Source organism: Ictidomys tridecemlineatus, chromosome 7, assembly GCF_052094955.1.
Source record: "Ictidomys tridecemlineatus isolate mIctTri1 chromosome 7, mIctTri1.hap1, whole genome shotgun sequence".
NCBI classification, from domain to species: Eukaryota; Metazoa; Chordata; class Mammalia; order Rodentia; family Sciuridae; genus Ictidomys; species Ictidomys tridecemlineatus.
The window spans coordinates 28,104,198-28,131,619 of NC_135483.1; the positions used below are offsets into that span (position 1 = coordinate 28,104,198).

The window sequence follows — 27,422 nt, forward strand, 5'->3', positions numbered from 1 at the left end:
TGTAACTTCTTACCACATTTCATAGGGAGGCCTACTAGGAAAAGGAAAGTAAAATCTTAGAGAAGAAGAAAATATTTCATATGAATGTAACAGATTATAGCATTAAGAAGTCATTTCATTATTACTATATATTTCCTCAATACCTACTAGTATAAACTCTGGATGTCGTTTGACATAAATATTGTGTGAATCTGAGGAAATTGCTTTGTATTATAAATTGAACATTATATTATAAGTTGAACATTCTCTCAAGCTACTGTTAAAGGTGCATACACCACTTATCCTAGGTAACTTTCTTATCACATGAAATTTCTTATCCATGAAATTATCACAATTAATAAAGGAAGCAGAGACACAGATATATCATTTTGGATAAGCTGAAAAATATATCAGTATTCATAATACAGATACAGTATATTTGCATTCAAAATGCCAAAGCAAAAATTCACTTAAAAGGAATGCTATTGGGCTGAGAATGTAGCTCAGTCATAGAGCACTTGGCTAGTAAATGTGAGACTGAGACCCTGGATTTAATGACCAAATGGCCCAGTACAGGAAAAAAAATCAAAACTTTTTTTTTTGTTGTTGTTTTCATAAAAATAACCTATACACACATTTATCAATATGAAGGCAGTAATAATGTTGTTTTCTGCCCTTTGGCTCTAAAAAAATTCCATATATTAAATTCTGCCTATTGAGAGTTTTTCTTTTCCTAACTTTGAATGACAGGGTGCTTGGTACCATGTGTGTTAAAAATTTGTGAAAACTAAGTTATAAATATGTATATGTGAAAAGGGATAAAACTGATTCTCTTAGCTTTTCAAGAAGTAAGATAACACAATGGTTAAGTTCATGAGTTCTAGAACTGGAATCTGTTCTTGCCCTGTGTGCACCAGAGTTGAGACTTCTATGAAATATATGCCCCTACCAAGTTCATACCTGGAAGCCCTAATCCCCAATATGCTGATATTTGGAAAGGGGCCTTTGAAGGGTTTAGATAAGATCATGAAGGTAAGGACTTTCTGACATGTAGGAATGTCTGTGGAAACATCAGCTATTTGTTTTATTAGTCAAAATAGACTTGTTTTATAAATGGCAACGAGTACAGGTCACTCATAATACTCCCAAGTTGAGTTTATATTATGGTCTACAGCATGCATTCATGTAATAGTGAGCCACGATTTGGATCACATCTAAAAATGATCAGTAACACACAGAATGGCATATCTGATGCTGATGTCATTAAAATAATCTTGTTTCACATAAAAAGACTTAAACAAGCAGAGAATGAATCGTGGTTTTATAAGTATTGCTAAGTGAGTAAGTGTATCCTCTACATGTATTTCATTTAAGCCACATTTACTTTATAATATTTACTTCCTAGTGTTAAGATAGTGTTATACTACCTTTCTTGGCAATACGCCTGGTGACTACCAACTAACTTAGGTTCTGACCTCCATGAAATAGAAGTAAATAAGAAATAAAGTACTAATTTTCTGAGCAAAATTTCTTTGGATATAGGAATAATTAAACAATGTATGTCAAATGAAAACTTCAGGGAGCAAAGGCAGCCCATCATTTAAAAAAAAGCCTTTTATTTTTATGTGTAGATTGATGGGTTCCATCAGGAGTAATCTTTTAGGACATGACATACATGAACATGTCTTAGTGTTTGGTGGACCGCAGCCAAAAACTTATTTTCTCCTGTATTCATCAATAGCTAAGGAATTAAAAATGTTAATAATAAAATATTGCAAAGAATTTTATTAGAAACACAAACAATCATGTGTACTCCACTTTTCTGAGAAAATACCTGTGTGCAGATGCTTATTAAGTTTGCAGTATTTTTGCTGGGTGTTCCATACTGTATTTTTGGGACAAACCAATGAATTGTTCACATACACATCCAAACGCTGAAGTGTAGAATAAAAAATTCCTACTAGAACAGCCTGTTAAAAATAAACATGTTTGTGTTTTAAAAGATTAATGAAACAGCATATTAGAATTTAGCACTTAAAAATGTCCTTCAACTATATATACAGTCTGTAAAATATTAAAACTAAGTTTTGTGGATTTAAGGCAAATATTCAACTAAATTTTAAAAACAGGCTTACGTTCAGCTATTCATTCAGATGTTACAACCTAACTCTTAATTGACGACTCTCTGTAGAACATTTTAATACATAGGAAAGAAATTATTAGAAGAGTATCACTGAGTTAAAGGAAGGGTTCCTTAAAAAGACAACAAAGTCGGATTCAGGCTTTCAATTCCAAGGGCAGAGAAAGGGAACATGTAACCATGCTCTGTATTATGGAGTCACACAAAATTGAATACTTAATGTTGAAAGAAATGTTTATTGTTGATAAAAGTTTGTTAGTAAGACTTAGAAAAATCTATCACAAGATTTTGTTCAACTTTAGTGTTTGTATTCTCTCCATTTTGTGCTATCAAACATGACTACAAAGTAAAGAGACTAGCTTTTGCAACATCAAGGAAAGATTAATTGGGAATCTTTGGGAATCTTATTTGATATTATCTTGAGTGGCAGAGAATATTAATGGTCACATTACTTTGTCATTGCCATTTTTAATTTTAAAATTAAAATATTCTCTTAATAAAAAAAATCAAAAGTCATGTTCCTATCTCAGCCTGGTCTGAGAGTAGCTGTAGCAAAAAATCACTGCCTTCTTTGAGCTTATATCCTAATGAGGTCAGGGAGAATCGATAACAGAAACATTAATAGTGAAGTCTGAAGCATATTAAAAGGTGCTAAGTGCTATGGAAAAAAGAAAAGGTAAATCATGGTAGGAGAAATTGGGAGACTCAAATGGTGGGAGGTGATCAGGATAGGTCTGTTGAGAAAATGGTAATTGAGGAGAGTGGGAAGTTAGCCATCTAGGTTATAATGTTCCAGGCAGATGAAACACCTGAAACATACTTCCAGGTGATAGCATGTATGGTATACTGAGAAACAGAAAGAAGCTCAGTGTGGCTGGAGGATTAGAAGAAGCAGCCAGGGAACTAAGGGATGGGGAAATTCACATAGGGTCCTGAAGATTTTTGTGAAGACTCTGACTGTTGTACAGTGAGAGAATAGTGGGGAAATCATCGCAGGCTTTGGGGCAGAGGAGAGAGCTGATTTGTGTTTGGCCAGAGAAGAGATCTGATGGTTTGCAGATATCTTTCTGTCTACTAAAGTGAGAATAGAGCATAGACAGGCAAAGACAAAAGGAGGAAGACAAGTTCCCTGCTTTAATACAAGGAAAGGATAATGTTGACTCCACTGGATGGCAGCAGTGGAGGTGGTGAGAAGTGATCAGATTGTGGATATTTTGAAAGGAGACTAAGCAGAATTCACAGATGGATTGGATGAGAAATGAAAGATTAGAGGGGTCAAGAGTAGTTCCCAGGGCTGGGGATATAGCTCAGTTGGTAGAGTGCTTGAACAAGGACCTGGGTTCAATCCCCAGCACCACAAAAAAAAAAAAAAAAAGAGTGGTTCCCAAACTTTGACTTAAGCAACTGTAAAGGATGGAAATTTCTATCACCTGAGAAGAAGCAGATATGTCTCTGTTCCTACACTCCTGAATTCACTTTTTTTTTTTTGCATCATATCTTCCTGTTTCTAACACTCTGGGATTTTGAAGTCTCATACTCTTAGAAAAGAAAATCTAAATTGTAGAACTACTATTCAAACTCATACTATTTTTCTCACTGATATAGTGTGTATAAATTTAATATCCCAGCTGAATTCATTTTATAGCAAATGTTTGACATTATCAAAGATATCTTTTATGGTTTGGATATTATGTGTCCCCCAAAAGCTCATGTTAGACAACAAGAATGTTCAGAGGTGAAATGATAGATTATGAGAGTTGTAACCTAATCAGTGGATTAATCCATTTGATAGGTTAATAATATGAATGTATTACTGGGAGGTAACTATATGCAAGTGAAACATGGCTAGAGGAAGTGGGTCACTGGGGGCATGCTCTTGAGAATTATATTTTGTTCCTAGTTCGCCATTCTTTCTCTGCTTTCTGGCTCTGATGAGCTGAGCATCATTCTTTTCCACCATAATATTCTGCCTCACCTCAGGACTGAGTCAGCTAACTAGGAACTGAACCTCTGAAATTGAGCCCAATATAAATTTTTCTTCCTTTAAGTTGTTCTTGTCAGGTAATTTGGTCACAACAACAAAGATTCAACAAAATATTTAGAGTAATATGCTACAATCTCTAAAGTAAATTCCAAAGATATTTCTCTTTCTCTTTCAAATACACACAAACACACAAACACACACCCACACACACACAGCAATGAAAGAGTAAATATATAATATTCCAAGTGTTCATTTGGGATGTACACTATTTTTATGTCAAAATTCAGGTTTGCTTGCTAATCATACATCATAGGCATCACTGTCATGCCTCATATATGAAGCACCAAAATCCACTGAATATTTGGAGGAGGCATATTTGGTATCTGTATATATTTTCAGGCTGAGGAAAACTGTGAGCTAATAATATTTTTAGTAGTAAACTAATGGTTCTTCAAAAATGATCTTTAAGACTGACAGTATTCATCAATCTCATTTAAAGAGACTGATAAAATCCTTAGCAGATAAAAATATTTGCAGATAATATTATTTTATTAAAGACATTATTTCTATCCTATCTTACCTTATTTTGGTCAACATTAAGTAACATCAGTCGAAGATTCTGAGGACTGGTACCAGTGAAGTAGACTTCGTAAGATTTGTTTAGAGCCACAATGCTGTGAAACAGGGACAGTCTTCTCTGACATGTGTATCCAGCACACCAGCCATGATCCTGGGGGCCTAAGTCCATGCAAAATGAAATGTCATGTTCCTATTTATGAATATTACTAGCATAAAATAGTAAAAATAGATGTATTTAAAATAAATTGCGGTGGTTAATTTCAAATATAAGTTCAGCATTTTTACCCATATCCACCCACCATCAATCTAGCCATCCCAAACTTTGAATAAAAAAGGAGGACAAGGAAGCACCTTTCCTATTACTCTATTTTTACAATGCCTAAGGTTAGAGGGGTAAATTAATGTGTTGATGAAGATTATACTGGAATGTCACTGGGGAATATAGTAGATTTATATGTATCTCTCATTTAACAATCATTTTCAAGTCTCACACTGTGAAGAAGAAAAATGTTTGATTCTTTCTCTTCCCTATCAAGTGTGAGTTTGGGTAAAATCCAAAATCCATTGAATATTTGGAGGAGGCATATTTGGTATCTGTATATATTTATTACATACCTATAATGTGTGTGATTAGCAAGCAAACCTGAATTTTGACATAAAAATTAATGTACATCAAAACCACTTTTCTCAGGCTCTGTGCTAGGATGTATGATGTAACAAAGTCATTTTGTTAGAAATAAGGGCTGTACTCAGAAAACATGAACATTTGAATGCCTGAACCATTGATTCATTAATGTGTTCTTTCTTTCTGTATTAGGGAATGAATCCTGGAGGCACTTACCCACTGAACCACACCCACAGCCCTTTTTTAATTTTGAATTTTAAAATAGGGTCTTCCTAAGTTACTTAGGGCCTCACTAAATTGCTAAGATTGGCTTTGGACTTGAGATCCTCTTGCCTCAGCCATCTTAGCCACTGAGATTACAGGCTTGCTCCACCATGCCCAGCTTAATTTGTTCTTTCACTTTCTTATTCATTAGTTAGTTTGTAAATTCACCAAACAAGTTTGTTTTGATCTAGTCTTTAATTTTCCTACATTTTAGTTTTCATTAATTTGTTAAAGACAATCACTGCAGCTACTATTGGGGGATCAACATGATTGATGAACTGAAACCATCTTTAAATAATACTCCATCAAATCCTCTAAAAACCTAGGATGCTTTTTTAAAACCCGACTCCAGGCATTTTCAGAACATGTATAATTTGATTTTCAGAGCAAACTTCTCTATTTGGTTTCAGTGAAAACACAGTGAAGTATGGAATGATGAATTTTCTTGATGTATTTATTCATTATGTCTACTGAATTTTCTAGCTTGCTTGGAAGCATTATCAATATTTATGACTAAACTTCAATCGAATTTTAAATCAATATAAACTTGTAAAGCTCAAGTATAGCATAACCTTTCTCTTAGCATACAAAATATAAACCCTAGTTTGAATATAACTTCTTTGTGTGTTTTGAAAATAAACATAAAGAAGCAATGTCGGTATATAAAACGAAAAGTTTAGAGTGATAAAAAGTCATGTTTTAAAAATAGAGTATTAATATTTGAAAGGAAACTTTGATGGTATTTAGTAATTTTACCTTGGGGAATTTTTTCCCCACTTGGGCAGCCCAAGCTTCAGTGATTCTTGTAACACTTTTATGAGTTTTCATGCTATTATCATTTGCTTAAGACTCCTTTAAATTGACAGTCACTAGTTAAAGTTAAAATTCTTTTCAAAGAGAAATGTCATGTCACTAATGAAAACTTATATTCCCTGTCAGAAGATGGAAAAGTAAAAATATGATGAAATGTTTCTTCACTGCATAAAACAGAACAACTTGAAAACATCTTTTCCATTCCTCTATTATTCACTACTGATCCTCAACTGTTGCCCAAATCTCTGCTTTGTAAATTCTGAAAATTGGCATTTGAAATTGACCTGACTGTTGTCCAAGTGGGCTGCATATTCAGGTGGGACAAGTAAGGGGAGTATTAAAAACATGAAGCTTTGGAATAGCCCTGATTTATTTCATTCTATTCTCTTTAAAAAGTTTAATGCATATTTCTGTGGGATATTGCTGAATTCTAATTTGGGGGGTATTAGGGCTTAAACCCAAGGGGAACTTTAGTACCATTGAGCTACATACCCAGCTTTCATTTTATTTTTGAGACAGCACCTCATTAAGTTGCTGAGTCTGGCCTTGAAATTGTAATACTCCTGCCTCAGTATCCAGATTCTAGAATACTTTGATACTTTTTAGGTCACTACCAGAGAACAGAAATCTGTCTGATCCAAGTTATGTGTCCCTTCAGTTCTGAGCCTGGTTACTAACTAATCTTTGAACCCAGTGTCATTTCAGTGATATGCAATAAATCCATACCTATGTTTTCAGTTCCTTTTAGGATTTCATTTTATTTATTCAAAAAGCCTTGGTCTTCTAAATAGATCTGCATCTTACAGAGATCATTATTTACCCTCTGTACTAGGGTCATTTAAGAGCACAGTGAAAGGAACCTGGGCTCTAAACCTTTATGAATTGATCTCAAAAGTCAAAGAAATCAAATATGAAAAAAATACACTGGATACAAAAAAATTGTCTTCACAAGATTCATGGGAGTGAAAAATGATTAGGCTCTTAAGTAGTCTAAATAACACATTATATATTTTTAAGTTTAAGTATGGCAAAATGTATTTTTTGAGATATTTAAGACAATTTTTCTTTAAAACATCTATATTATCTCATTAATAAATGTATTAAATTAACACTTCTTCTTCAAATGGTTAATTTTAAATAGTCATCTTTAGTTGGGCATGGTGGCACACACCAGTAATCCCAGTGCTCAAGGGGCTGAGGCAGGAGGATTGCAAATTCAAAGCCAGCTTCAGCAATTTAGCAAGATGCTGTCTCAAAATTTAAAGACGGGGAGGTGCTAGGGATGTACTTCAGTGGTTAAGACCCCTGGGTTCAAACCCCAGCACCCAAAAAATTAAAATAAAATAGCTCTTGTGGCCTTCCTGGTTGGGAACTGCTAAAGAGTAAAGTCTCATACAATACATTGAGTAACTAATTCACTTACACTATTCACCTACCATTAATGAGATCAACATAACCACTGCTTATGATGGCCACTGGTGAAAGTCTTCGTGTTTCTGTGTCAGTATCCAAGCTTTCAATAACCATCATTGCATATTCCATACCAAAGCACTGATAGCTCTGCCATTCTGGAATGTATTTACAGGTAGAATCTCTAATAATTCCTAGAAACATACATAAATGCATTTTAGAAGTAACCTTTTTGCAAAATATTCACATACCTTATTTTTGATATGAGATTAGCAAAAAAAAAGTAGAGCCTATATATTATTGGTTAATTTTAAATCAAGCTGTGGAATATCCCATTATAAAAATAGCACATTATAAAAAATGTGTTTCATTTCATGAACTTAAGTCTAACAATATAAGTTCCAACAAACCTTTATAAGGTGCTTTCTCAGTGATAGGAATTCTACTTCCATTCAAAAATGTGAGCATCACCTTAGGAATTCTGTAGTCTCCAATTCCTAGTTGACTATTTCCATTCCACTCATATTCTGCTTGAGGTATCACTGAACCAGAATTCCCTAAAAAGGAGCCATCTATATCTTTAAGAAAAGATTTCCTTTTGGCATCACAAACCATGTCTACACAATCAGATGGATTCACTTTACTAGGGAAAAAAAAAGAGGAAAAATGAATGATTTAGTGCATTGTGCTAAAAAAGCAAGATGAATATATTTGAGTAGTTGACAAGAGGGTTTAAAAATATTGATTGATCAAATCCTGCTTCTAAAGGATTTAAAGTGGTACCAAGTAGCATATATAATTAGCATTGTAATGTGGTCTGCTTTTCCATTGTACTGATTTGTTTCATTACCATGAATTCATTAATATTTCAAAATGACAAGTTGTACCTGTGGGATGTAAAATTAGAATTCCAATATGCTATCCCATAATTGTTGAATGATAGATTTCATTTTGTACATGGTTCATAATATACTAACTTTGCCCTATATAGCAGGTGAATGGTTAGTCTGTTGTACAAGACATCTGAAATCCCTATCTGAGCCAGGAAGTCTTTATTATTTTTCCCTCCCTTTTTGTCTTTAAAAATATTAAAGTATTGCTTTATAATCTAAATATTTTGTGAAAATTCAGCCTCTTCCTATTCTGAACTCGTAAGCTTTTCGCGTATTACAGATCATTGCATAATCTCATAGACTTTTGTCTATGCATAGACAGATACACTTAGGTTGTGATTTTTATGCAACATATTGGTGACTATTCTGTAGATTACTATAAGAAATGAAGCATTATAAATGTGTCATGCAGTTCAATCATATATGGTACATTAACTTCATCTTGAGTTACCTGGAGTGTTGATTGTTCCCTGCTATAATAATAAAATAGATGCCAAAGTGCAATGTATCGAATATTCAAATTATATACAGTATACAGAGAATACCATGATACAGACTGTGAAGAAATATATTTCATATCAGAGTTATAACAATTGTGCTATTGGAGTGGAAAGCTCAGATCTTATTAGGTTGTATCTAGCATATCTCTCCTTTTTAGTTGTTGTAAAAGGAACATGAGCTGTAAGTTGTCCCTTACTGTAATATTCTAGTCTGTAAGAAGAATTTTAATGAGCATTTCTGTTATTCATGTGGTCTTCATATTTAGGTACATGCAATGTGTTTTTGGAAGGGAATTTGTGAGTAGACTGTTTGGTGGCACACTTTTATTCCAAGGCTGTGAGCTTAGTTAAGATTCACAGAAACAGAGCCTGAAAGGTGGATTTTTGTGTGAGTTGTGGAAACAGCACTCTCAAAAGGAGGGAGAGAACCCACCTGGAGAAAAATAAAGAAGATTACTGTGGTCTTTAGGGTTAGTTTCATTCTGATTCCATAGAAACCTCTGCAACTTGAAATGCATTACAGTAATTTGAAGTTATTACTTTAAGACACAGAGCCAGCCTTATATTCCTGAACTGATTGGTACTGCAAGGTGGCTTTGGATAAAATCAAAATTCTGAAAAAAGCAGGCAATCATGGGCTGTTATGAACCAACGTTTAAAGCATTACTTAATAAAGAAGATCTGAGAGAGCACCAACAGCATCCACTAGAAATGTGGATCTCAAAGGATTTGTTATATTAAAATATAATATTAAAAGCATAATATTTTCTTAATTATCTGAATATTAAAATTATAAATTAAATCTGAAAGATTCAATGTCAACTAAATAGAAACTATCTAGTGAGGAGGAAGGGCTCTATTGATCCAAAAAACACTGTAGTTCAACAATTATTAAATTGGTAAGTGTTGGGTTATCATCAATGTAGAATCAAACTACTTATGAAATATTGCATTTTTTGAGTAATGTCTATTTAATTACAGAGAATTATTCCTTTTTTGTCCCCTAAACTGAAAATGGCCAAAGATTTCTGATAGAATTTTTCTTTCTTCCAATATTGTTTACATCTAAATTCCTGGTCTATACTAACTGTAAAAAACAGCAGTACTGGTTTTGTTCTTCTATGTCATAGAATCTAAGTGACCAGCTTCTATAAATATTCTGATATCAACTGATTTTATAAGTAGAAAAACCACTGTTTCAAGTTTCTGTGTATTTATAATCACAGTGATTAGAAAGACTGATATTTAATTTCCAAGCACATTTTGGAGTGCCTGTGATAGGATATTTGGAAAACAACAGGTAGCAAAAGTAAATAAATAAATAAATAAATAAATAAATAAATAAATAAATAAATAACAAAGAGAGGAAATGAGATATATCTTATCCTTTAATAACTATTAACAGAGAGGTATCAATGTAAAATACATTTCAGACCCTGTCTCATCTTTTATATTTAATGACCTTCCATCTTTGTTGTTTGTAGTGCTAGGGATTAAGCCCAGATCTCGAATATGCTAGGCAAGCCACTCTATCACTGAGCTACACCCCCAACATTTTTTAAAAAATTTAAAATTTGAGACAGGATCTCTACATTTCCCAGGCTTTCCTGGAACTTGTGATCCCCCTGCCTCAGTCTCTAGTAGCTGAGATGACACAGTGTAGTACCATGCCCAGCAATGCTGATGTTATTGATAATACATAGAAATAAAAGTGGAAATATATATTAAAGCCCAGTTTTAATATATATTGGCTTCTTTGCAACTGGGGAAACTTAGATTTAGATTATTTAAAAAACATTTTTTTTTAGTTGTCAATGGATCTTTTATTTATTTATTTATTTATTTATTTATTTATTTATTTATTTATTTATTTATTTATTTATATGCAGTGCTGAGGATCGAACCCAGGGTCTCATGCATACCAGGCAAGTGCTGTACCACTGAGCCACAACTCCAGCCCTTAGATTTAGATTATTAAATTCTGAATTTTTAAAATTCTGATTAAAGTTTTGTAGAAGTTAGTTATTTTAATATACAATTTTCTCAGCTCTTTAACAGAATAGAGGGAGAATGGAAAATTATAAAGATAGGAAAGAAAAAATTGAGTTTTCTCATATTTTACCTTATGTCAGGCCTATGTATAAATATTTTGGATTGTTCAATAGTATCAACCAGTTGAATATTCTTCACATGGATTGGGTGTTGTAAATCCTCATTTAAAGGATTAGTAATGAATATCACATTAGTTTCCCCTGAACAAACATTCTTAAATCCAATGAATGTTGAATCTAAAACATAAATAATACAAAAGTAATTATTTTCTCTGGATAAAGCAGTAAAACAGATTCATTTCATGAACATTTCATCTAACAAATCCTTTGCTACTTTTTTTGTACATGGAGCTCTTCCCTGATATGGTAAAAAAACAAAAAAGTTACCATTATTTATGGTAAAGTATTGCTGCCCTATATATACACTACTGGATAATCATCTCCCACATATTCTCTCAACTTGGCTCTGTGACTTAGTTTGGCCAATGGGACAAGAGTAATTGATAGAAATCTGGAGAGTACTTGGGTATTAGGGCTGGCTCTCTCTTGATGCTCCTGGGAATATTTTAAACATATGAGTAAGTACAAACATTCTGTATTAGTTGACTTTGCATCACTATGAACAAAATACCTGAAATGAACAGCTTAGAGGAGTTGTTTTGACTCATGGTTTAAGAGCTTTAGTCCATGTTGGGCCAACTCCATTGCTCTTGGCCCAAGGTGAGTCAGAAAATCATGGTGGAAGGGCATGGTGGAAGAGTACTGCTCCTTTCATGGCAGCCAGGAAGAAGAGAGAGAGGAAGGGATTACAAGGAAGATGAACTCTTCCAGAGCATGCTCCAGTGACCCACTTCCTTCAGCTATGCCCCTCTTGCCAATATTTACCACTCAGTTCATTCAAAATAGGATGGACTAAAACTCTCTTAATGCAATTGTTTCAACTCTGAACATTCCGTCATTAATACAGGAGCTTTTGGTAGATACCTCACATCCAAAACATAACATATTCCCATCATCCCAGTGAGTAGACAGTATTGCTGAGAGTAAGCACCAACCACTCCACATGAAAGTAAGACTATCCCTGACTAAGCAGGCCATAACCATTCTGTAACTGGATGGCAGTCTTATAGAAGGCCCAGTTAAAAACAGCAGAACAACTAACTACGTGGCTGAACAAGGCTCAAATTTCCAGTCCACAGACCATGAGCTAATAAATGGCTCTTAAAAGCTTCTAAGTTGTGGGGGTGGTTTGTTATGCAGCAAAGCCTAACTGAAACACTATTTCACTCTTGGCTTCTTTGCATATTTTATGTGGAAAAAAAAAAGAAAAATGATTGAATCCAAAAACTCAATCTCCATTGTCCTTAAAATCCAGTAATTCAAAATACATAAAAGCAAAAGGTGGCCTTTAAAGTTCATAAAGTAGGTATTGTAATATACTACCCTTCTTAATTATATTTTCTCTTAAGAAGAGATATTATATATGAATATGAACTATAGATGAGTATTAATCAAATGCCACAGTAAAAGATGCTGTTTATATTTTGCCTAGATCTCTTTTACTGGGGCAGTACATCCAATCCCTAGCTCTTCTTGTAAGTGTTGGCTAAAAAACACATATACCTGTCTTCTCTAAAGAATTTCCCTTGGTCACTTGAGAGTCTCTCACCTCAGAGATTATGTACTCCTCGCCACCATTAATACAGGGATAACTATGACTGACTGGTAGGAGATATGGAAGACTCTTAGGAAAAATAAAGAGTGTAATTTGTGTGCCACAGCTCTCTGAAATATCAGATAGAAGTTGGACTCCAGTTGAGGATATATACTTGCTTAGCTTTTTCCTATAACTTATCCTATTTCTCTCATTTTCTCACTCCTAAAAGCATACTTTCAATAAACTACTTGCATAAGAATTTCCACTTCTGGTTCTACTTCTAGCAGGTGGATTAATCTGTAGAAGTAGGTATAAAGTACATGTATTGCTTGCAGAAATCATTCAATACAGAAGAATTCCTGGGAAACCAATGGAATAGAATAATTTTTCAGTAGATGTCAGCCAATCTTTGTCCTTAGCTATCCCAGTCATTTCCAAATAGACTCATGAACTGAGTAGCCTTGGGGGTGGAGATAGAGGCTCTATGTGGATTCAAAACCTGGGACTCCTTCTTGGAAAGGTCAATTGAGTTATTTCTACCATTTAGTGTCTGACCTGAATTTCTCGGCACAGAAAACAAAGTTGAGTCTTTAGTACATTCCTCATGAAGCCAATTAATTAATTAAATTGAAATTGATTATATCAGATTTACTACTCTACCCTGGAAAGGGTAATAATTCATATTGACTGGTATTGATATGTATTCCTAGTATGAATTTCCCTTTATTGATTATAGAAATTCAGTTAAGTATTACCATCCTGAGACTTAACAAGGTGATCAAATTACATGGGATTCTCCACAACATCACCCTGGACTAATAATCCAGTTTTGGCAAAATGGATATAATGGTGGGCATACAACAATGGGATCACAATGGGAAAATTGCTCAAGTAAAGTACTACAGCATTTGGAACCTGTTGGTCCAACAGAATAATAGAATAGTCTCTTGGAGGTACAACCATGGTTGTTAGTTTTAGAAATGACAACCTGGAAAAATATGTTAGTAACTTAAAACCAACAGCCATTATGTAGATATAGAAAACAATAGAATACATGGTACCAAAGTCTAGAAGCAGGAATAACCTTATGTCTGGAAATCTATTTGGGAAATTTGGCTTTAATCCTACAATTTTATTTATTTAGTTAGTTTTATTTTGATTATTGTTATTATTATTATTATTAATATTATTATTGCAATGCTAGGGATTGAACCCAGGACTTCACATGCTAGTCTAGCACTCTACCATTGAGCTACATCCACATCCCCAAATCCTACAATTTTAGATTATATGCGTCTTGAGGTCAGGGGGCTCAGAGGGAGAGTGTTTCCACCAGGGCATATAGTACATGTCCCAATAAACATAAATCTATGGATACCTCAGGAAGCCATATGGTCATTTTGGTGACAAATAAGGCATTTATCATCTAGGAGAGGTAACTGGCCCTAGTCACTATGGAGAGGTAGGCCTACCACTACATAAGGAAGGCAAAGAATACTTACATGATCCACTGGGGTATATGCCCAGTGTTAGCTATAAATAGGCAAGTCCAGAAATCATGGTTTCATAAGGGACCTTTTAATAACAGGGCTATTCTACCAGGCAAGCTATCTTGACCAACAAAATTGTTAGCTAGGGAAGGAAATACAGAAAGGATGATGGAGGACAGATATGTATCACTTATGATCAGAGGACCAGCTTTGTGTGATAATATCCTTCTTAAAACTTTCCCCAGAAATTGTGACCATGTAGAATAAACTTAAAATAACTGGTGGAACAAACTTCATACAACTAACTTAACAAAAAATGCAGGCAGACGAATGTGGCCCTAGGAGTGAACTAAAAAGGATATAGGCTAGCAAACCCATCTCCCATCTCTGTGAGTATTGGTTGTTAACTGCTCAGAGCTGTCATCTTTTTCAGAGAATTAGCTTTAGCCAAACAGGAGCAACATCACCCAAGAAATTAAAGCCTTTCCCATGGTGCAGCTATATCCAAACACTGATTAATATGGAGGTACAAGTGTCCACTCCTCATCCCCCAAATGTAAGGCAATTTTTTGGCAATTTATATTCCAGAATTCTCTGATGGGATCAATTGAAGCTATATTCCAGCTTTTACAACATACTTGCTGAACAACTTCCCTTACTTTCTCCTTCTTCAGTACCTTTCCCTCGAGCATTCTTTCCATAAACTGCTAACACAAAAATCCTCATCTAAAGTTCTGCTTCCAGGAAATCCAGCCTAAGTCAACCATCTTTCATATGCTGTCTTTTAAGTCAATGGCTTATGAAAGAACAGTTATTTATGTTTCTTCCAGTAATTTTACTTTTAAGATTCCATTTCATAAGGAAATTTTTAATGCTATCTATATATTTACAATATTTTCAGGATATATTTTTTATTTAAAGCAATATGTGTTCAACTAAAATCTATGCAGCATGTTATATAATGTTCTCTGAGGGTATTCTCCGTGCAAGAATCAGTAAACAATGATGATCACATGCTTAACATTTCTGAGACCTAAAGTTTTGAGGAATAATATGTCAAACCTTATATATCTAATTTATGAACCACTTCATTCAAAGAAACACTGGGTTAAATTAACAGGGAAGAGAGACTTGTGAAACAAATAGTGTGGCACAGTATACTTAACAGGTAAAATGAAAATGATGTATTCAAACATTCATTTATATATAATTATTTTAAATTTCTAAGGAGGCCATCTGTTTCAGTGGACTTTGTGTCAGGAGAATTTTAATTCTAGCTTTGCCAATAATTGTGGCAATTTCATAAGATTCTTAAGTTCAGTTTTAAAAGGAGACAGTAATACATCATCTTACTTATCTGTTGTTTTGGAAGAAAAATTAAATGCCATTCTTCAATACATAAAATATTTTCCTGGGAAACCATTCTTGAAATTGCCCCTGCTGTCTAATTTCTTTTCTTAATATTATTGAGAGATTCATATAAAATTCATTTAAATAGTTTTTACTTAAAATAAAACATTATTAGTTATGCAGCACTTTATATATTCATTACAGAACTTAATTGTATGGATTCATAAAGTCTGTGTTTAAACTTGCCTGAGACATCCAAAAGGCCACTGATGGCATTGTAACTCATGATCCCTGCATGGGGCTTCCGGGGTGACATGTTATGAGCTGAAGCAAAGGTAGGCCAACAAATCCCACTTCTTCCACCTTTTACAGAGAGAAAAAATGTTAAAAGAATGTGAATATGCATTTATGTGAACGTCAACATTGAAATTTCAAGTTTTCACCTGAAGGAGGTCTGGAACTCCGATGTGCAGCAGTGAGCTCAATATTGGGATCATCATTAGTTAGAACATCAGAACAATTAAATTCAGGGCTACTTCCAACAATTAATGAGCTCTGTTTTTTAAAAAGTCAAACAATATAGTGTTAATAACAGTGCTTCCTAAAATAAAACCCAATAATCAATAATATTGAATTCTACAGTAGCAGAGCAACAACCATACATTTTAGAAATGGATCATACTTTAAACAGAGATGAAAAAGGTCTGATTGCTGCCCCAATTGGAATGATACTCAAAGGAAGAGATATAATGATATAATGACATGTTATGTTTCTGTGACAGCAATATATCCAAGGCACTGTAGGATCTTGAAGTGAAGGAGGTGTTGTCTTGAAACACCTATGCTGTTTCAAGAAAGGCTTTATAGTAGGAGTGAAAATTTAAGGAACTGTTGAAAGATTAGTAAATGAAAAACAAGAATAGGTGAGGGAAGGCAGAGGAGAGGTAGGAATAAAGTTTTTTGGCAGAGGGCATGATGGCAAAGCCAGAGAGGTGTGGAAGTCTAGGAGATTATTTTTATTAAATAGCTATTTTATTTCAATAACTCTCCCTTTCTCCTTGTTCATTTCTTACCTTAACCTGTACTGTTTTACTGGAAATTTTGTGAGAAACAGCAGATGGCATGTAAATCATTGAAAAAATAGCCATTCCATTATCAACCAGAGTCACATTATAGATACGCACACTCTCTGTGGTCTGCAAAACAATTTGGATGTTACATACTGCTAAGAACAATCGTAAAAGAAAATAATCACCATCTTCAGTCACATTTACCTGAAAGTAAATTCCATAATCCCAGCATGTCCAAATAGTAAATCCCTGTATAAGAGAACATCCAGGAAGACCATCTTGGTTCATATAGATGCCATATAAACCTCCATGGGCTTCATTGCCAAACCAGTTTTCCATGGGATTAGATTTTCCTTGACAGAAAATACAGACACTGATAATTAATATTACAAGTGTGCTACCTTGGCTTAATAAGCAGTATCAAAGTTTATAAAATTTTATGTGTGTGTATATATACTACATATGTATGTATATATATGTATGTATATATGTATATGTATTTCCAATGTAAATTTTAATGAGATGATCTAATGTTTTTATGGCTTACTCTACTTATTCTTTAACTTTATATAATTTGTCTCTTCACTGATACTCAATATAATTGGATACTCATTTGTAAAAGTTTGATTTAGTGTTAGCACTCTAATTATTATATCTGTTTAGACAACTATGAGTTTTATTAGAAAGAGGATGGGGATTAGACTCAAACAAACCTAAACCTGAAATACAATCAAACCACTTGCTGTCTGTAAATGCTGTCCCTGCCCACTTCTTTGTTGCTGGCTCTTTTTGGTCAGACCGTTTTCAAGAGTCACTTCCTTAAAAGGTTCTCTCTGACCACTTGATTCAAAATAGCACTTCAGTTACTTTATATTGTCTTAAAATATTTTCACTTGATATTTTATTTATTATTTGTGAAGTATTAGTTTCTCCTTCCTACTAGAATGTAAGCTTCACTGGAGAAAATGCTGTGTTAGGCTCATTCATCACCATCATTCCTGAATCCTGAACAAAAATTCAGAGATAGGTGCTCCTTAAATATTTTTTTAATTGATTTTATTTTTTAAATACATGATAGCGGAATGTATTACAATTCTTATTACACATATAGAGCACAATTTTTCATATCTTTGAATAAAGTATGTTCATGCCAATTAACTAAGTATCTTGTTCCACCTGGTGAATACACCTGTGTTATTTGTTCTCCACTGATCTGTAGAATTCAAATAAACAAAAAACCAACATTATTATTATATAATCTGAGATATGATACTTTACCACATAAAAAATAAACAAATAAAGGTACTGTGTCCAACTACAACTAAAAACAAAATTAAAAAATAAAAATAAAATGTATAGTAGATCAAAGATAACTTTATGCTCATCAACAGTATTAAATATTTTTTAAATGTTACATGCAGGATCTGGGAAAGTTGTTTAACCTTTTAGAATCTTAGTTTCTTTGTGCATAAAAAGTTTTAATGCCTAATTCAGATTTTTTTCCCAAATGAAATGAAACAAACCACACAAGGTGTCTTGTAAATACCCTCAGTAAATGAACTTATATGCTCATTATTAATATACAACAAAATTAAAGTGGGTCTTAATGAAAGTTTTATGTATGTCTGAATCAGATCAATAACCTCAATAACTAACTTCATCTCCAAATATGCATAAGTTGAATGATTGTCTTCACAGAGTAGCCAATGATATTTAGGACAGCTGTCTTGCTTGGATCCTCTGGTATCTGAATTCCTTCTGTCTTCTATTGATTTTCCCTTTTTCCTAGTCGTTTGAGTTTTATGTTTTATTTATGACCTGCCTGGGTTCAATTTTGTTCCTCCATAAGAAAATGCTTACATTTTTCTCTCTGAACCCACACAATATAGCCCATATAAAGAATGACTCTTCCCCTGAACCTATCGCTGTCCCCTTCCTGGCAACGCAGAAACTCTTGTCTGGGATGGACTGGATAAACTGATAAAAGTTACAGAAACTTAATTCCCCATCCGTTGGTAATGTTTTGTATTTCAATTGCTATAAATCCAAAACCTTCTTATAAACATTCTCAATTATTTAGTAAGATCAATATAATCAGTGAAAACTGCATTACATGGCATTATATATATTAGTAAATATTCATATTCAAAGGCCATATTTGGTTTTCATAAAACCATTAAAACAATGTCTTAAAGGTTGTTGAGAAATTGCAGATTTTAATTTTTTATGTCAACGAAAAGCTACTTTGAGTTGTTAGAAACAAATATTTAATAAGAGCATATATGAAGGAATCAAATATACCAACAAAGTTGTTTTATTTCATTGAAATCTATTTTGGACAATAATTAAATTAGCTTGTCAATAACTTTTGAACTGATAGAGAAAATACTGATCCAAATAATCTTAAAAATAACTAATTCCTTAACTGGTATACTAATAAAAACAGGTGAATCTTATGTAAATTATACCTAATAAATAAAGTTACTAAAAATGATGCCAGCTGAAATTTTTAAAAATCAATTCTAAAAGGCACATATTTTTTTCAGAGAAAGTCCTATTTCATTTAAGTTTATAAATAGATAAAGCTGAAAGTATCTTATAAATGGATTATACACAATCAACATTATATATCCCATTCTACACCTTCCACTTATTCTGAAGATTTCTCCATATCACACCCAAATCTTTCTTACCTTCTTGCTTAAATGGGCCCAGGGCTCAACTGTTTGACATATACAACTAGACCTCCATTAAGGGACACAGAGTAGCTTTCAAATCTCTGCTAGTATAGACAATGATGTGACAAAAAAAAAAAAAAAAAAAAAACCTTGTTTACAAATCATTTTTTAAGTATGTAAAGGCAACTAGCTAGATTACTAGCAGTGGAAATGCTAAGTTAAAAGTAAATGCACAGATAAATTTTGATAGCTATTGTCAGATTCCCTTATGTGGAGGTTATTTTGTTTTGTCCTTCAACTGGCAATGTGTAGAATTTCCTGCTTCACTGTAGCCTTGCCAAAAGAGTAGATGTTTGGTTAGTTCTTGGTTTTTAATAATCTAATAAAGGTATTTGAAAACTATTTGTGTCATTTGGCTTTTTTATGCATCCATGTTTAATACATGAATAGTGGGCATTGATTCTATTAAGGCAGAAGCATAGTGTCATGTCCCTACAGTATTTATCTTTATTTACCACAGAAGTGTTATTTCTGTGCAAGTGGTAGTGGAATGAGGTGCTCAATGTTTCATTACCAATCAAATCAAGAACCAATGTTGCTACTAGGTTTTTTAAATTCTAAGCTTAGAAAAACCAAATTTTCCTTAAAAGCCTAAAAAGATTTTTATTTAGACTCAATATTTTTTATTTGAAATAATTGAACTTGTTGAGTTTTTTTCAGGGTCCAGAAGGCTGACATATCACATACTGAATGAACAAATAATAATTTTTCATTTTAACCACATTTGGACAAGTTATTTCCTAATTTTAGTGATTCTACGGTAAGACTTACTTGAGCAAGGTTCACCATCAATGCGGTATCCTGCTCTTCCAAATCCAGCAACTACATTATTTTGTAAGACTGTATTGGTCCCTTTATTTATCTAGCACAAAGATAAATACTTTGGGTTAGGTTATTACACAGTTATCCAAGGAGAGCAAGCATATAACAACATACTTGTGAAAAATTTTAATTATGATAACACTTTTCAGAAGAAATTATTCACTCCATTTAAAATCATCACATCCTTATTAGAAAACTGCATTAAGCAGGTTTTAAAAAATCTCAGTCACAAGATATATTGAATATGATTCAACATTTACAAGCGGTAGGACAAATTCCAGTATTATAGGAATATTACAATGATGTTATTACTCTTTTAAGTCATATTTTATTAACAATTTGATCAATTTATTTTAAAAAGACAAGGCAATTAGTGTGTTCTGTAGGATTCACTGGTGACATCTGTTGAACTCAAAATCTAGGTTAGGACAGTAAGCTGTCAGAATGGTAGAAATGAAAGTATAGATGGCAGAAGTTTGTTTCTTATTTATAGTATCAGCAAAACAATAAAAAGGGGGAAAACCCTTAATTATTTAAAACACTCTAACTTTCCATATGGGGGAGGAAACTAAACCAGGGTTAAGAAGTAACATGCACAAAGCACTCAGTCAATTAGCTGCAAAGAGAGCCTGTACTCAAACTTGAGAATGATAAATAATATTGGGGAAAAAGGAAATAAGAGAACTATTTAAACCAACAAATATCAACTGAAAGAAAAAAAAATGGCTATCAGAATTCACACAATATATTTTTAAAAGTTTATTCACTCCTTCAGTTAACACAAACATTTTATTTATTAGTTCATCAATCTCTAAGGAAGAAAAAACTTTCAACAACATTTTGGGATTGACAATTCCTACATAAATTATGATTATAATTATAATTTTACATAGTTATGAATTTGTTTTCACTACCTCAATAGCTGCATGCCAAAGAGTTGAACTTAAATCTTTTCTGTTCTGATAGGTTCCTGGCCAAATAGAAAGTGCAACCAAATTTCCTCGGACTCTGTTGGCATCCCCCCATATTCTTATGCCTATAATAAAAAACAGAAAGGAAGAAAAATTCCCCCCAAATACATATGTTAACTTACAATCAATACTATCAGATAAGTAAAAATAACCTTGCTTAACCTGGTAATATCTTTCGTTTTTTCATGAAATTATTTATCTAGGTAGAGTCTGATTTGATTTTAATGTGAATCCGCTGAACACTTTGATATTGAACTCTCTATCCCTTCAACAAACTACTAGAATTAGAATCTTCTGGGGTACTTGTAAAATAGGTGGGTTCATAGGTGTGTCCACCTCACATTTTAACAAACATGGACTTTTATGTGCATTAAATAAGTCTGTATTATGTTGTATACCAAAATGAAACAAAACATACTTAAAATTATATGTATATATTTTAAAATAGATATTTAAATATTTTTAAATACTTTATCTTTATTTGTGATTAATCTTTATAATTATATGGGAGGAGGTTTAAAAACATAGTCATGTAAATGCTTAGTGATTAGATAACCTACATTAGGTCGTGGTCTGGTAATAATTCTTCTGTACCCTAGCACTGTACTCTCCAGATAGCCATAGCCACATGTGGCTATTGAAATGTAAATTAAGTACAATTAACATTAAAAATTCAGTTCCTCAGACACAGTAGCCACAATTCAAGTGCTCATTAGCCACATATGGCTTAGTGATTACTGCATCAGCAGAGATATACACCCCTTCCACACTCATGGAAAGATCAGTTGGACAGCATGGCTCCAGGGTTTACAGATAAGATTGCCTCAAAAGGACAGGCTACTCAATGGACATTATTATATTACCTTCCCCAACTGTAAAGTGAATGATGTTGTCATCTATGTCTAAGCCATCTGTCCTGAACACACCAATCGCTGGGGAGAAGCCATGGTGAAAAGCACAGCCTCGGATGTAAGATGAGCCATGGTCTTCAATCTATGAAATACCAAGACCCAGTAAGCATTAAAAATGCAAAATTAAAATATATTTAAAGGAGGTGATGTCCTAGGTCTTTTGATAGTGGATCTTTTCATCCTGGGAAATTTTCATGTGTCTTGAATTGATAATTAAATAAAACTAAAGACATATGCTTACTATCAATGCAAATTTAAAAATCTCTCAAGTTCTTTTTATACATACATATTTATGTTATCACCTATGAAATGCTAACTTATTAAAATTATTTTTCATAACAATGTATTTTATGATGAATAGTGAGAGTTTTCTTTCTTTCTTTTCTTTTTTTTTTTTCTTCTTATTACCAAAAATAGTCCTCTAAGCAAGGAGTCACCATTTAGATGTCTACAAGAATGAGTCAGTGAGCTGGTTAGGGTTTTCAACTTTAAACTTATAAAATTTTTTATTTTTACTAAGAAAATATGCTATTTCCCATTTCCTTAAATCACCAGCCCTCTCAAAATATTTATTTTTCTCACTTTTGAAAGCATAGATATACAGACATGCTTATACTTGAGAAATGTAGGAAATATTTTAACAGGAACTGCTATTCTTGGACTTAACAAAAATAAAATGGAGATATGAACCACTATTACAGATGTTTAATTATATTACTTTTCCTCTGGTTTTTACTGATGTTGAATAAAGGCATGAAATAAGTGAATCAAATGCTGCTAAGTCTAAAAAGTTAATGGGTAATATATCCACAAAAGTTTTATTATAATAGATTATACGTTTAGCTACTTGAAGATTCGGTTACATAGTTAAGTTAAATAGAAGTCCAAATATTTTATTTTGAACATATGCAAAAATTAAAGTACAAACCTGTCCTAGGTTAAGAAACGTTACAGCATATCTTGGATCGGTGCTATCCCTGTAGCCATCTTGACCACTGTGATAAAATTCCACATTACTTATTCTTGCATTTCCTAGGGAAGGAGGAGATAAAAATAAGAATTTCTTAAAACAAATAGAATAAAACATTTTTGAAAAGTTATATAAAACTCTTCAAATTTTCATAGCTACTTTATTAGTTTTTCTTTGCTCCTTTAATCCAGAAAAGGCAGTATTTCTCAATTGTTTTATCCATTGTCCCTCTCCTTAGACATTTTTTCCTTGGCAATCTTCCTTCCCCATGACATTATAAAATTTTAATCACAGAGATATATCATATATCTGTTAATATACAGTGGCCCATTGAACGATCACAAACTATTGCAATAACGAAGTTATTTGTCCCAGAAGAACCAATTTTCTACCCCTTCAGGATAATATTTCCCTGTTGAGAATGCATACACAAAGCATGAGATATAATTTACCTGACATATTAGTCTTGATTCTATAAAGAGCTTTTAAGGGCATTATCTTTCAGAATCTCTTTCAGGATATATATTGCCAATTATCCACTAGTCATTTTAAAATAAGTACCATTAAGGTAACAAGAGATAATTTTTAGATTAGTTAGCAATAGCAATAACAATACATATGAGATTACTCTGTGTCAAATGCTATGCAATGGCTTAACAGACAACGTATGGTTTAATTTTATAAAGCATCTTATGAGTTAGAAACTTTTATAATCTGTATCTTCTAGAAAAGGTAGTTGAGGCACAGAAATTTATGCCTGAAAAACAACAGTAAAGGATAGTCCTTCTTTAAAAAATTGATATATAATAGAATGCACTGAAGAAGAATTGGTTTACTAGAAGGGAAAAGCGAGTCTTGAAATTCAAGAGTCAGATACTGAATGTATGATGGAGAACATAAGAATAATAAGATAGAGACAGAGAAGAAATGGATATTACAGCAGCCTAGCATCCACAGATGTGTTTTCTTTACTTATATCATAAAACTATGTATAGGACCCAGGGAAGGTTGGCATGAGAATATTGTCCATCATAAAATTTGAAATAAGACACAGATTAGTAGCCAAGTTCAAAGCAATACCATTCTTTTAATCATCTTCAAAGCAATACCATTCTTTTAATCATCTATTTCTTGATATTTAAAGATGGATAATATTGATGCCATATCATTATGAAAGTTAAATGAGATAATATGCACTTTATGTTCAGCATGATGCCTGTGATCTTGTACCATAATCATCATTACCACCATCATCATTATTATCAGGTAAACTTCTGTTGGTAGATTATGACCAACAGTTAGAAGTTATATTGATATAGCTCAACATAAAGATTTTCTAAAATTAAAGCTGTTGCTAAATAAAAGATGCAATATTGGAAATAAGAGCAAATGGCCTATTCCTGGTACCTAGATAATGGGATCCAAACATTAGCTTCCAAAAAAAGAATGAGGGATACTAAGAGAAAGAACTGATTCTGAGTTTCAGAAAAATAGTATACTTTGTGCTTGTCACATCATAAAGTAAGACTTAGAAATACCAAGTCATGTCAAAAGGATTTAGGCATCAACATGAAAAGGTTCTGAAGACTGAAGATGAGATATTTTGAGTAATACCACAAAAACAATCACAATAGACTAGAACACACAAAATATATTGAAATCTATGAGCTTATAATGATACCAATAACAAAAACAACACAAGTAAAAACTCCTTGTCTCCTCTGGAGAATGCTTGGAATCAACTCATTTGGAAAATAGTCAATATGAGGAGAGAATCAAGCCTTTTCCTTGCATTTCCCATATGAACTGTCCTTCAAGTTCATTGAAGAATTGTTTAGGGGAACTTCTTTTTATAAGAAGTATTCAAGATTACAAATGAGATGTGAGTGGTAGAATTAATATGCCACCACTTTAAACCTCAGTGATTTAATGAATCTATGCAATGACTGTTAAAGATAGCTAACGCCACACAAGAAGAAATGATCAGACATGTGTCTACTGCTGAAAAAAATATGCCAGCAGTATTGAAATATTCTTGCCTAAAAATTGAATCTGAGTCTGATCAAGTCTCTAGTTCTAACGCCTATGGTAAGGCATATAGGAGAGATAGGAACTTTTAAATTTCAGAAATGTAATTACTAAATTCCAAATTATTGGAAAATCTATAGGATAAATTGCCCAGGTTCTTTTGTGAATTTCTATGAAAGAGAAATGAATCAGATGGATGGCACACACCTATAATCCCAGCAATTTGGGAGACTAAGGCAGGAGTTTGATGAGGTCAGTCTCAGAACTTAGTGAGACCCTGTGTGTTGTAGATATTATAAAATGATTTCTGTTTGGGAAAGATGTTGGCCTAGCTATTACTTGAGGTTATTATTAATTTGATAATTTCTAGTGTCTATGAAGATAAAATAAATAGTCAATAATAAGGAATTCATTTGGAGGGTAATGTCTGAACTACATAATCACTTTTAACGTTTTATTTTTTCCATGTTATACTTTGAAGAAGTGAGAAATATTTAACAAATAATAAAAAATAGAAGTGGTAATGTTATATTTCATTTAGAAAAATAAACTGAATATTATACCAACCTTTAAATGTCATCATATTTCCAGTGAATGAGCTGACCAGGATGCGTGCACCAAAAGAGTCCTTTGTCCAACCTGGGTAATCTTCACCGATTATTTTGATGTTTCTAGTCAGTATGCCAACATCAGCTGCTAATGAGTAGCTCTGATCTGTTCCAGGGACTTGGTATCTTTCAGCTGCAACAGAAGGACAGTCAAGTGCTGATAATATCTGGCTTTAGTGGGTTCTTTACAGTTCACAGGCTAACCACCTTTCTAGCATGCCAAAAGTCAACATACATGTATGAATCTATTGGATTGGCATTCTTAAACATAGATAAATGGCAGACTGCAATCAAGACATTCTTTTATTAATAAACTGAAGAACAACCAAATTTTTTTTTGTTTACACCACAAAGATTATTTTTTTAGCAATTATAGTTAGTGCTTAACAAGACTTGAAAGTAGTGTACAGTCACTTTATATCATACATTAAGATGCTTTTGTGCAACAAATTAACTTATTATAATTTAATATATGAGAAAATGAATTAAAGATGCAAAAGAAAAAAAGATAAAAAACTTACCCAAGGCTCTGAGGAGAATTATAAACATAGCTATTTCCCCTGACACCTGTATCTTGATTTGCTCCACATTTCCTGAGGCATGTTGTGTATCGACCACAATTTTTTATAAATATGTAGTAGCATATCAAACACAATCTTCACATTTATGTCTTAATAATTGGAAAAACAACCTAAATTACACTTTCTATTTCTACAAATGTTATTCAGAACTTTAAGGATAATAGGTTCATTTTAAGCAGAGAGAAATGTCTGGTATTTTAAATGAAAGAATATATCAGGTGAAACCTCAAAATACAATTGCTTTATGGTTAATTAGACCAACTGTTTTACAAATCATTATAACTTCATAATTACGTGTTCTTCAACAAAACATTTTCCTTTTGATTTAAAGAAAATATGTGATGCAGAAAGATAAATGCACGTGCCTCTATCAAAATAGCTCTTTGAAAGTTTTTCTAGATTTCTTTTTCATTCTGGGCATATGTCCATCAGTCTATTCTGCTGCCTCGCATAGGAAACAAAAAACTGCTGAGAATTTTCCCTAACTTTACTTCCCTGTCTGCTCTTATTTCCTGAGATTCAAATGAAAGGAGCCTGTAAAATGGAAAGGCTGAAATGTTGGGCATAAGAGAAAATGTTAGGTATAAGAGAAAAAAGTCATCAGATGATATTTACTTATTTTTTCTCTCCTTGATAATTAGAGTTTTAACATTTTATTATAGCTTGTCTAAAGCAAATTAAAGTGGAAAAATGTGTCCTTTGTTTTGGACCAAGGATTTTAAAATTCCATTGTGTATAATAATTTCCTAAAAGCTTGCATAGAATAGAAGATGTCAGGGCCTTACCACACAGAACGTGACATGGTGGGTCTTTGCTGAATATTTGCTCAATGAATTAATAAATGATGTATACAATAGGGACTACTGGTGGCCAACACCTGAATAGTATCACCCCTTGGGTACCAAAGTCAATCTGTGTGAAATGCTTTGCTAAAATGTTTGTGATATATTTTATCAAAGCATTATAATTACAGAGTAGAGCACTAAAA

At 32.9% G+C, this 27,422-nt stretch overlaps 1 protein-coding gene across 1 annotated transcript in view; it reads right to left on the reverse strand.

The window, feature by feature from the left end:
• Positions 1-27,422, reverse strand: part of Pkhd1l1 (PKHD1 like 1) — a 139,523-nt gene that overhangs the window by 12,026 nt on the left and 100,075 nt on the right. The window contains exons 59-72 of the mRNA XM_040293748.2: positions 25,813-25,986; positions 23,176-23,279; positions 22,200-22,329; positions 21,280-21,401; positions 20,315-20,405; positions 17,010-17,158; positions 16,809-16,931; positions 16,179-16,290; positions 15,982-16,098; positions 11,310-11,475; positions 8,205-8,437; positions 7,821-7,988; positions 4,684-4,841; positions 1,814-1,949 (exon numbers count right to left, since the gene is read on the reverse strand). Of these exons, the coding sequence (XP_040149682.2) occupies positions 1,814-1,949; positions 4,684-4,841; positions 7,821-7,988; positions 8,205-8,437; positions 11,310-11,475; positions 15,982-16,098; positions 16,179-16,290; positions 16,809-16,931; positions 17,010-17,158; positions 20,315-20,405; positions 21,280-21,401; positions 22,200-22,329; positions 23,176-23,279; positions 25,813-25,986 (1,983 nt within the window). The remainder of the gene's footprint in view (positions 1-1,813; positions 1,950-4,683; positions 4,842-7,820; positions 7,989-8,204; positions 8,438-11,309; positions 11,476-15,981; positions 16,099-16,178; positions 16,291-16,808; positions 16,932-17,009; positions 17,159-20,314; positions 20,406-21,279; positions 21,402-22,199; positions 22,330-23,175; positions 23,280-25,812; positions 25,987-27,422) is intronic.